This window comes from Sminthopsis crassicaudata, chromosome 2, assembly GCF_048593235.1.
Source record: "Sminthopsis crassicaudata isolate SCR6 chromosome 2, ASM4859323v1, whole genome shotgun sequence".
Classification (NCBI taxonomy): Eukaryota; Metazoa; Chordata; class Mammalia; order Dasyuromorphia; family Dasyuridae; genus Sminthopsis; species Sminthopsis crassicaudata.
In genome coordinates, this window is record NC_133618.1 from 384,447,898 (window position 1) to 384,460,258 (window position 12,361).

Consider the following 12,361-nt stretch of genomic DNA (forward strand, 5'->3'; position numbering starts at 1 on the left):
ATGTACTCCTTATGATTATCAATTGATATCAATTAGTTAACCAAGCTTAATTAATTTTTGGTAAAAGATATTTACTGAGGAGATATGGAGAGAATAGTTAATTCTGGGAATTTGTAATATTCCTACCAATACATATAGAATCCTAGAGAAAATAGACTTGAGCTTGAAGAACATGTTTGGCCAAAGGCTAAATAATAAAATTTCTGGATCTCCTTTTGCTAAGTTCCTCAAGAATGGTCCCTTTAGATGTGGTATGTCTTTTTTATTAGAGTCCTTTTCACTTCACTTCAGCTCCTGATACTGTCTCTTTTTCCCTGGCCAGGTTTTAGAAGACCATTACCTCTCTTAATTGTTTAAGGCTCACGAGGGCCTTCTCTAGCTGATATGATAGGCAAAAACTTGAGATTAGAGGAGCTAAGATTTTCTTCTCCCTGACATGATTCCTTCCATTTTGAGCTGCCAGATGTTCAAATCCCTGGCTTTCTAACCTGACCTGCTCTTTTATTCCATAAGATACGACCAATCTAAACCAATTTAAGCACCTTTATTTTGCAGCATCATCTAACTCAATCCAATTATTTTCTTTTTTCTTTTTTTTTTTCAAAAATTTATTTTTTTCATTTTTACATTCTCTCCCTTCTTCTAGTCTCTCCCTTACCTATTAAAAAGGCAAGAAATGTTTATATATATATATATATATATATATATATATATATATATATATATATATATATATATATATGTATGTGTGTGTGTTATACATATGCATACACAGTCATCTAATTATATTTCTGCATTAGCCTGAAAAAGCAATTTTCAAAAGAAATTCAAGCTATCATGAAAAAATATTATTAATCCCTTAATAATAAGAGAACTATATATTAAAACAATGCTTAGGCAATCCAATTATTTTCAAGGACTTCTAAATTAAGGACTTTTCACAGTAAGTTTAAAACCTTTGATTGAGTGAATGGTAATGTTTAAATCTGTTCATACATAATCCACACCTCTGCTTTTTTGACTGGGAAGACTTATTCTTAGACTGTGATGATGAACTAACTCAGTCCCCTGGCAAGAGCACATTCATTCATACACCACACACACACACACACACACACACACACACACACATACCTTCCTGCACTCAAAAGAAACCAATTTTTTGCCTTTATACATGATTAGTAAGCATACATTCATTTGCCTCTCCTAAAGGTGGAGTTTCTATGCTATGAACTAGAAGCAAAACTGAAAATATCTGTATTTACTCCATATACCCCACAAGAAGGAACAAATCTGAGTATACAGCATGATCCTGCTATAAGTACAATAAGAAAAATTGTCTGAAAAATCTTACATGTAATTAAGAATATTCTTCAGTGTTCAGTAAAACCTAGGTCTTATTTTCTTTGTCACTACTTAACCTCAATCATGAAGGCTGTGAGCTCTTTTAATATGAAATTGAAAGAACCATGGATTTATAAATCTGAAAAACATAGGGGTAAGTGGGGCACAAGAAGTACACTTTATCTGAGATAAGATCTTCTCACATGAAGTTAGGGGTTTAATAAGGGTTCAACACAGGCAATGGCAACACATAATAACATATGAAAAGCACATTATAGAAGTCCAAAGTGCTGTTTGATATTGGGGGTGAAGGGAAAGAAAAGAAAAGAAATTTCTAGTTTGAGGATGAAGGAAGAATTCTTAAAGGAACTTTTAAATTTTGACTTAATAGATGGAAAAGAATGAATAAGAAGAATATAGAATGAATGTATCATAGTTATCTTGAATACTGTTAGCCAATTCATGGAATCAGGAAAGGACAGATCAGGAAAAATGCAGAGGTATATGGTAGAAGTACACTGATTTTAAGGACAAAAGACTTGGATTAAAATTTGAGCTCTTACACTTATTAGCTGTTATCTTGGGTGAATCCCTATATCTCCTTAAGCATCCATTATCTATGGAGAAAATAGCACTTGTTTTTCCTGCCTCTGAGAATTGTTGAAAAATCCAAATGAAAATATTTGAAAATACAGAGCAGTATATATATATATATGTTATTCCTCCAAAAGAGAAACAAGTATCACAATAATAAGAAGATGGCTAAATAAATTGTAATATTAAAATGTAATGGAATATTATTGCTATATGAGAAGTAATACATATGGAGAATATATCAAAATATGGGAAGATATATATGAACTGACACAGAATTAAAAATGCAAAAGTGTCTACAATTACTTTATAGTTAAGTTCTTTTAGTCACAACTTATTTTTTGTGACTCCTTTTGGAGTTTTCTTGGCAAACAGTGTGTAATTTATCATTTCCTTTACCAGCTTATTTTACAGAAACTGACTAAAACAGGCTTAAGTGACTTGTCCAGGTCACACAGCTACTAAGTGTTTAAGGACAAATTTGAATTCAAGAAGATGAGTCTTCTTGATCTGGCACTCTATTATGCCACCTAGTTACCTCAATACAGTGAAGAAAGCATTAAATTGCAAATACAGTGGACATCATTAATACTTCCTGCCTTCTTAAAGGCTGATATGAACATATTCTTTAACAACTGGTAACTAACACAGGAATACAATTTCTGAACAGTTATTTGCAACTTTTAAAAAAAACGTTTTTCTGAATTGTTTTCAGGTTGCATTTTTTCCCTTTCATTTTGTTAACTGGTTGCAATTCTTTTTTATGTTCTTACTTTTTGTTTTACTCAAACTGTCTTTTTTGTTGTTTATATATTTGAAAACTTTGTAACAGTTGAAAACAAAAGTTTAAAATTTCAAATTCTCTAATAACTCATTTTATATTGCATATGAAAAAATTTTTAAAAAGAAGTATAATTTTAGTGGAAAGATTGAGTTCTATTCTGCCTCTTATCTAGCTATACATGAGTCTGAACAATTCATTTAACCACTCTGAATGTAAATGTCCTCATCTGCAAAATGGTGCTAATAATAAATGCATGGAGAATTGAAAAATTTGCATTAGAAAGGATCTCAGAAGCCAACTAGTCGGAGTCATATCTAACAAGAATCTCTTCTGCAGCCTTCCCAGAAAATTGTCGTGATAGCCTGACTCTTTAATGGAAAGATAACATACTCGTATCTACTTTTTTTCTTCAATAGTTACAATTTTTTTCCTTCTCCCTCCTTTCCTTACTTCTCCTTTCCCCAAGACAGCAAGCAGTCTGATATAAATAATACATAACATCCTCTCTCTAAAGGTAACCTGCCCCCCCTTTGGGATAGATATTATTAACAAGTTTTTTTTTTTTTCTTTTTCCTCAGAGCAAGTTTTAGTCTTCTGTATCTTTGCATTTCCATCCATTGTTTTGAGTTTTACCTTCTAAGGCCAAAGAGAAAAAAGTGTTATCCTTTTCTGCTCATGAATCTTCTCTTCTTCAGTCCAAATATACCCAGTTCCTTCAGTCATTCTTGTGTGGTATGCTCTTGAAGCTCTAATTGGAGAAGGCTTCAATTGATTAGTGTCCTTCCTGAAATATATTGTGTCCAGAATTTAGCTGAGTAGTACTCACAGTAGAGAATGTAGCATGTATATCACCAGCTTCTTTCAAGTCTCTGTGATAGAGCCTAAAGTCTCACTAGTTTTTTGTTGTTGTTGTGTCTCATTTAATTTATATTCTGTTTATAGCCTATTAAAACTTTTGCATCTGAACTGCTTTCTAGCCACATTTGTCCCATATTATACATGTGAAATTGATTTTTTTTGGAACCTGAATGAAGGACCTTACATTTTTCCCAATTAAAATTCATGTTATTTTATTTGGCCTGATGTTCTTGCATCTTGAGATCATTTATGGATCCCGGTTTTTCTCTCTACTGTATTAGCTACCTCTTCTCAGTTTTGTGTATTAATTGGATTTGATATGTGCTATCAATAAAATGTTATGTAGTAAAAAGTCAAGGGCAGAATTCTACCACATGGGAATTAACTGGCTTCCACTCTTCCTACAGGTGAACTATCTCTTCCTGATATAAATTTAGAGCTTTCTTCTAGTGAAGTATCCATTATTACCCCCAGGCAACTTTCTTCTTTCTGCAGTTCTCTTTAAACTTTAAGGCCTCTGCCTTCTAGACCAATCCCTCCTTCTAAAGAGAAGATTAACCCACAGGTGCTATCTTCTATAGTCCTTGCACCTGGTGTTTCTAAATGATTCAGCAGAATGGGATAAGGTACAGAATGCTAACTGGATAATCTCTCCAGCCCTGACTTTGCCAAGAATTACTTTACTACCTTCTAATTATTTAAACTCTCTTAGTGCTATTTTAACTTTATTTTTACTCTCTGGTCCTGCCCTTCAAATGAGGAGCATCCCACTCCATGGATTTAAATGCAAAAACAGTATCACGCATTTCAAGCCAACTCATACCCCACCTGGTCAATAATAATCAGCAAAAGTCAGTAACGATTAGCAATATTTGACCAATTTCCAAAAAAAAAAACAAAAACTGTATTAACTAATCAAAGCAATGATCCAAAACAATTGACATATGATAATTATCGTCATTATAACAAGTATCAACAATGCAGGTATGTGAATAATCAACAACAAACACCAATAACATTCTGCATCTACTTGTAGTAACATAACCAGGTTCCTTTTGTTACAACCAAATTACATGCCATTATATAAAGATATAAGAATATAGAACATCGACTGTAATGATGGTAGCTACAAAGAGAAAAAGAAAACAAAAATTTCAAAATAAACAAGATCAGTAAACAACAGTAATACAGGAAATTTTGCAGAAACCAAAAGTTCAAGGGGAAAAAAAAAATCTCATGAAAAAGCTCTCACTTTGTAGCATTTCTGTACCCTTTTGGAAACACGCTTTTGAGGTAAGAGGTGAGGTTGCCAAGGGGAAAAGTACTCATTTAGTCCTGCCCCCATCTTTGGAATGTGAGGATCTGCCCCACCTTTTTCCTCCCACGAGCTCCAACCCTCCAGTTACTGCCCTTGACTCTACCCTGGCAGAAAGCCTTTTCGACTCCTGTGTGGAGGAAGAAGGAAAGAAATCAAATGATGCCAGATTTACAGACAGATCATCTTTATCCCAGACAATAAAAATTTCACTTTTGTTCATTTTTTTAGCCTAGGGAAAAGGAAAAGTCCAATCATGAAGTTAATTTGTTTAATCTGTTTTAATCTTAATAGATCAAGATAATAGCATTTCTCTCTCTCAATTTAATTCAGCCCCAGATAGGAGAAAGCCTGGAAATTTGGAGGAATTTAGTGGGCCTTTCTGCATCTCTGTATAGTAATACCAAACACTATTCCTCCCTCTTCACAAACAAGGCAATAGATCAGTTGTGAGATTGCTGAGACTGATTTAGCTGGCAAAAGAAAGTCATACCACTAAAACAGAAATTAAAGAGTACCTTTACAGGACATCAGCTTTTGGGTCATCTTCTAGCCCACTGGGTCGTTGAGGAGGATGGAGAGAAGGTGAGACCATCCTCTACAAACTAGAACTTTTCTCCTGAATGGGGAATATCCCATTCTGTTTACTGAAAGCAAAGGCAGTTGTGGCACCTCAGGCTCTGACTGCTATAGCTCCAAGCTTGGCTGCCTTACTCTCCCACTTCAGATGCCTTTTCATTAAGCTTGCTCATTTGAGACACGTGTCTCTCCCTCCCCTGCTTTGCAAGTATTAGTATTCAATTCAAAAGCTTCCCTCACAGCAGGACTCCATCCTACTACTCATGTACTTTGGACAAGGAGGAGAAACCTTGCTGTATGTCCAGAATTATATTTTTCAAATACCCATGTAACCAGGTTTCAAATACCTGACTTTGCCTACTGCATTCCTCTTATCTTCCAGTCCTATGTGCCATTATATCATTGAATTAAATTGGATATTCTCTCCCATCATTGCAGAAGGACTCTAATCAATAGGTAATTTATTAATTTTAATTGTTTGAGAAATTAAAGAAATTAAACTACATGGTAAGGGTCAAACAGGTGAATAGCCAGCCAGTGCTCACTAAATGTACTAAATAAATAGTTCAGTGCCTCTGGAATAGTAGGTGCTTAATAAATGTTATTGACTGATGTGATGTAGTATAGATAGATAGTGTCAGAGGTGGGAACTGAACTTAGTTCAGTCAATTTCTAAATTCAGTGTTCTATTATTCACTGTATTACACACACTCTCTTACTACTTTACCAATCTGACTTAGAAAGAGGTGGGGTGCAGAATTAGTTTTGAATGATCCACTTTTGATACAGGCAGGCTAATTCACCACTTCTCTTGCTGTTCATTAATCATATCTTTAATAACTAAATTCTTGAATAATACTCCAGTATTCCCATTTGTTTACATGTTAAGGTGATGATAAAAAAGAATTAAAATATTCTGGAATTTTCCCAGAAATCAGTCAAGCATTTCTGTTTATAATTTGTAGATGTCACTCTCCACCTACTTTTGAAAATTGGAACATTTGCCACTCTTGATTTTATAATAGTTCTCCCATTCAACATCACCTTTCAAGTATTTCTCAGTTTTTTTGAGTGATCAGTGAAAAAATTTTACAAAAGTACTTTAAAAACTGTTTAAGATGTTGTACAGATGAATAGTACCTAAAAATAAGTTACTGTCCCCAAAAAAGGATTCATAAAAAATAGAAATGTATAAGGAAGGATAGAAAAAATGTATCTTTTGATCTATGGCTAAGGGGAAATCTAATTATGACTAAACAAGAGACAGAAGAGATTTGGGGAAGTAAAATAGATAATTTTGATGTTTTGTCCAAACAAAACCAATGCAGCCGAAATCAGAAAGAAATCAAGAAACTGCAGTGAAAATTTTGCAGTAAATTTCTCTAAATTCTCAAATATGTAGGGAACAGAGCCAAATTTATAAAAATAAGAGCCATTCCCCAATTGATAAATGGTCAAAAGATATGAACAGACTTTTCAGAAAAAAAAAAAAAAAAAAACTATAACCACAGGAAAAAAATGCTAACTCACTACTAATTAGGGAAATCAAAACAACTCTGAGATAATACTACTCTCATACCTATTAAGTTATCAGTTACTATGACGGAACAGGAAAATGGAAGATGTTGGAGGGGATGTGGGAAAATAGTAATTCTAATGCATTGTTAATTGGAGTTGTGAATTGATTCAATCATTCTGGAGAACAATTTGCATCTGTGCTCAAGAATTATGCATACCATTTGAATCCAGCAATACCACAAGAAAATGGGGGAAAATTTGTACAAAAATATTTATAGCAGTTCTTGTAGTGGTGGCAATTGTCAATTGGGCGATGGATGAATAACTTGTTTATGAAATAATGGAATATTATGAGAAATGATAATTTCAGAAAAACCTGAAAAGAGGTCAACTGAAACAAAATGAAGTGAGCAGAATCAAGAGATTATTGTACACAGTAATGGCAATATTATATGATGATCAAATATGAATGACTTAGCTATTCTTAGTCGTTTAGTGATCCAAGACAATCCCAAAATACTCATGCTATCCATTTCCAAAGAGAGAACTGATGGATTCTGAATGTTTCCTTTATTTTGTTGTTTAAAAATTTGTATTTTCTTTTACAACATGGCTAATATGGAAATAACTTTGAAGTTACTCCACATGTATAAATGAAATCAAAGTGCTTGGCTTCTCAAGGAAGAAAGAAGAATGAATTAGTGGGAGAAATTTTGGAACTAAATTATTTTAAAGTGATAGTTAAATTTTTTACATATAATTGGAAAATATTTAACATAAATAAAATTATTAAACATTTAAAAATAAGTTAAAGATAGAAATGTTTGACTTAATGTCCAATTTTGTATGTGAATATCAATTCATTATTAGCAGTCATAAGATAAAGTGGGAGGGATTTGGATTTTGGAAAGAAGTAAGCAAAAACGACTTTTCAAAACTAAAATCTTGAAATACTTAATTCAGGATCTGATATAAGTCATAGAAGTAGGAAATACTGTCTGATAGTTTTACCAAGAGCATTCAAATCCCCATTTTGTTCCCCATCCCTTTAAATTGTGGAAATCAAGGATCTGACTCTCTTCAACAATGAGATGATTCAAACCAGTTCCAATTGTTCAATGATGAAGAGAGAGCCTTCTACACCCAGAGAGAGGACTGTGGAAACTGAATGTGGTCCACAACATAGCATGTTCACTCTTTGTTGTTGTTTGCTTGCATTTTGTTTTCTTAATTTTTCTTTTTCTTTCTTCTTGATCTGATTTTTCTTGTGCAACCAGTTAACTGTATAAATGTACGTACATATATTGAATTTAACGTATTTAACATGTATTGGACTACCTGCCATATAGGGAATGGGATGGGGAGAAGGAGGGGGAAATTTGGAACAGAAGGTTTTGCAAGGGTCAATGTGGAAATGGGTAATTACCCATGCATATGTTTTATATATAAAAGCTTTAATAAAATTTTAAAAATATATATTGTGGAAATTAAGTCTCTCTCTCTCCATCCCACCCCTTTTCAAAGTCAATTTATAGGGTAACATAAATGACAAAAATTCAAACTGATAAAATTAACAGTTTTATTTTTATCCTTATTGAGTTTAGGGGCAATTTGGGGAGATGAAATCATGCAACTTTTTGCTGACTTAGGTTCAAGTGTTGTTTGTAGTCCATGGTCCCTCAATATCTGAATTCTGCTGTACTATTCACATGAAATTTAAGATACATTGCAGGCCTAAGAAATGTTTATCTGTATTTATTATAGTTTTTTCCTGCCACTACATAGAATGTATTTTTATCAAAAATCATGGCATTATCACTCTGAGAGTAGCTATGGATCCTGTCAATCGACTCATTTGTCATGTTCATTTCAAAGAAGGTCTGGAGTGAGGTCATCACTAAAAATAATTCACATGTATATAGCCTTTTAAGGCTTGTAAAACAGTTTCCTCACAATAACCCCACAAGGTAATGAGTATATAAGTAGTATTATGCTCATTTTATTTATCAGGTAACTAAGTATCCCAGTAGTAAACTAATTTTACCTATGGTCACGTAGCCATCGGAACCAAAATACAGATCCAGCTGATTCTTGTCTTCATCTTCTGATACTATCTTGCTTGGCATGGTATATGTCAAAGAATGAAAGTTTTCAAAGAAAGAATTTTACTTTTATGTTAAGAATATTCAGTTATTTCTGTCCACCTGGAATTGCTTTCTCTGTATTGGAGCTTGAAATTGGGAAATATTCTGAATGGGTATATTTAGCCATATAGCTTCTATGAGTGCCAGTTAGAATGGTTGATTACTATTCTTCAAACAGCAGTAATGTGATCCAATCTCAGAAGTTAGGAAAGGGCTTTTAGGGAGCAGATGAATCTTGACCTTTCTGGTAGGGGATATTCCCTCAGTTTATACATGCCTCCTGAAAACTGAAAATATTGGTTCATATGTTTATAGAAACATACATTTTCCTTGGTGGAATTGATTGTCTTAAGAGCAGTCTCTTAAGTTACTGGAGTTGTTCTCATAGTTATCTACTTACCCAAAATAGCTGGAATAAAGTCAAGGCGTTCAAAAAAATTGCTTAGTTTTTCCTCCAATTCTTTTTCTCATCCTTGATACATTCATGATTTGGGGATGGTTAAAAGAGTGTATTCCTGTACCCATAAAGTATCATCTACCAAGCTATATATTTTCCAATTGTGATCCTTACCCATCTATCACCATCCACATATCCATGAACATAATTATCTATATGTTGTGGTCACCGTTACCCCATACCAGGCTATCACAACATATCAAAGATATCCTCATGAAGCAAAAAAAAATCATTCCATTACACTAATTTCAAAGGACTAAGAGTAGCAATGAAAGGTTAAAATTACCTGATGCTTTATGAATAAAGAATGCTTTCTTATCCATTATTTCATTTGATTCTCATAGCTACCCCATCAAGGAAATAAGGCAGGAATAAGCTTATTTTAAAGATGAGAAATTAAGGCACAGGAAGATGAAATAAGATGCCTAAAATTATTTGGATGTTAAATACTAGAAATAGAAATTAACTGACTCCACAGTGAATATTTTTTTCCTATATTTTGCTACCTCTGTCTCTAATTCCAGCCTGTATTTGCTTTTACCTATCATCTAACAAGTAATTAACTATTTTATACTATTGGGCAATCTCCCTTGGTCTCATTTTTCTTATCTACAAAATGAAGAAATTAAAGAATATTTAAGATCCATCTGGCCTTATAGTTCTAAGATTTTCTTGAAGAGGAGGAAGAGTTATAATATAAGGTGGTCTTTCTCCTTTTTTAAAAAGAAATGTCAATATAAAAGTTCAGGATTTAAATTGATCACATGGTCTGTGGGTAGTGAATATTTTCTATCTCTTTCTTCACAGTGCAAACCTCCTCTAGAAGTGAAAGATTTATTCATTGATATACAAGATGGAAAGATCCTGATGGCATTGTTAGAAGTTCTCTCAGGACAAAGCCTGGTAGGTATAGTGGGGGGAAGGGTTGGAAACATATATTATAAAACTAGGTGTGTACTCTGGATTAAGTCACTTAATGTTCTCGGGTCCTCAAGATTCCTTATCCATAAAATGATATACTTTAAAACACTACTGAACTCATAAAATTGTTGGGAAAAAGTGTCTTGTAAACTAATATGCCACATAAATGCAACATTATTATTATTATTAAATTATGTAGCTGATTTTTGCATCCCTGCTAGTATGCATAGATATATACATATACATGTATATACAAATAAACTTGGACATATGTCTTATACCAATATATTCTTTTCATTTATAATTAGATCTGATTTCTAATAACAGCACATTTATAGAGAATGATTTATGCAAGATAACTTATGAAAACTTAAAGTTGGACTTTTGGCACAACCTTTATAATATCTTATGGTTCATGAATCATTTTCATGAGATAGCCTTGTAAAGTAGGTAAAGTATTTTTATTCCCATTTTAAAGTTGAATATCCTGAATCTTAGATACAATGACTTTCCCCAAGGAAGAATACAAATAGTTTCAAGTTGTCACTTAGGCCCAGGTCTGTGTCACATATATCTAGTATGCTTTCCACTACAACATGTATTTTTTAGTCTTTATTTTTAAAGACTAAAAAATATACCTAGCATTTTGTATATCTGTTATTTTAAAATTCTTACAAATATCTACTTTGAAGAACAAATAGTAATATTAACTAAAATAGGGGTTAAGAATCAAAATAACAAAATAAGAGCATATCTAGATTTTAACTGTAAAATATTAATATTAAACTATTGGCAGATGTGTGTGGTTTCAACTGGCAATGTATAAAATTACTGATTTCTCAATAACTGCCCATAAGGCTCAGAGTAAATCTTATATGTTTCCTCTCCAGTTATAAAATGAGGGGATTTGGCTAGATCAGCTCCCTTCCATCTCTAATATTCAATCACATGCCCTACACATTTGTTATTAATCAATGTAAAAATAATTCTAAGCGTGAGGGTTGTACAAATTCAAGCTTCCCTGCTGGCTCTTGCTTAAGGAACTTTTATCTAGAACAGTCAAGTACCTTGCCTGGTATCAACAAAATTTCTGGTTTTGGAGCCAGTATTTATTTGAATTCAGTTCTTTTGACTCAGAGATTTTCCATTTTTAACATTGAGCTTATTTCAATGACACAGGATATTTTTATGAAGATTTTAAATCAGACAAGATATTTTTACCACTCTCATTCTCTTTGAAACTATGTACATACAACTCTTTCAACATTATTACTGTTGACAAGCTCTAATCCAACCTGATCAAAATCTGATTAAGCCTACAATTGAAAACTTAAGCCTTTGAATAAGTAACCCATACTTAGTTCTAATATAGATGTTCAGCTTGAACTTTAACCCTACCCTATATTATTCCCACATTAGCAAAATGAAAATCCTCCCTTTCCTTATTCTTGAGGCCCAAATAAAAATGAGTGAAAAGAGAGGCTAGAGAGGCAATAAATATAATAAATATAGACAGGTTTTTCATAGTTTTTGGCTGAAAATCTGAAAAATGACATAGCAAGGTAGCAGAAAGTTTTAGTTTAGCTTTTTCAAAATCAAAGATGTTGGGTATCAGGCAAACGTGAAAGAACAAGAATATAGGGAGAGATTGAAGATTAGATATCAGGGATAATAGTGGCAGAAATCTGTTAGAGAAGACAGGAGAATATAGGATCAAAGGCACATAGAGAGATTGACTGGCTTTGGTGAGGAGAAGGGTCATTTCTCCCATAACAAAAGGAAAGAAATATTAGGGAACTACATTATTCTCTGAACAGATGGGAATCTTTTTCAAGAAACATATTTTT

General features: G+C 33.0%; 1 protein-coding gene across 2 annotated transcripts in view; it reads left to right on the forward strand.

Moving 5' to 3' along the window:
• The window catches only part of CLMN (calmin), a 158,145-nt gene that overhangs the window by 104,412 nt on the left and 41,372 nt on the right, over nt 1-12,361 (forward strand). For both annotated transcript variants that reach the window (XR_012486627.1, XM_074291380.1), the window contains exon 3: nt 10,401-10,496. Coding sequence is in view for 1 of the 2 variants with exons in the window: in XM_074291380.1 (XP_074147481.1) it covers nt 10,401-10,496 (96 nt within the window). In the remaining variant the exon portion in view is untranslated. The remainder of the gene's footprint in view (nt 1-10,400; nt 10,497-12,361) is intronic.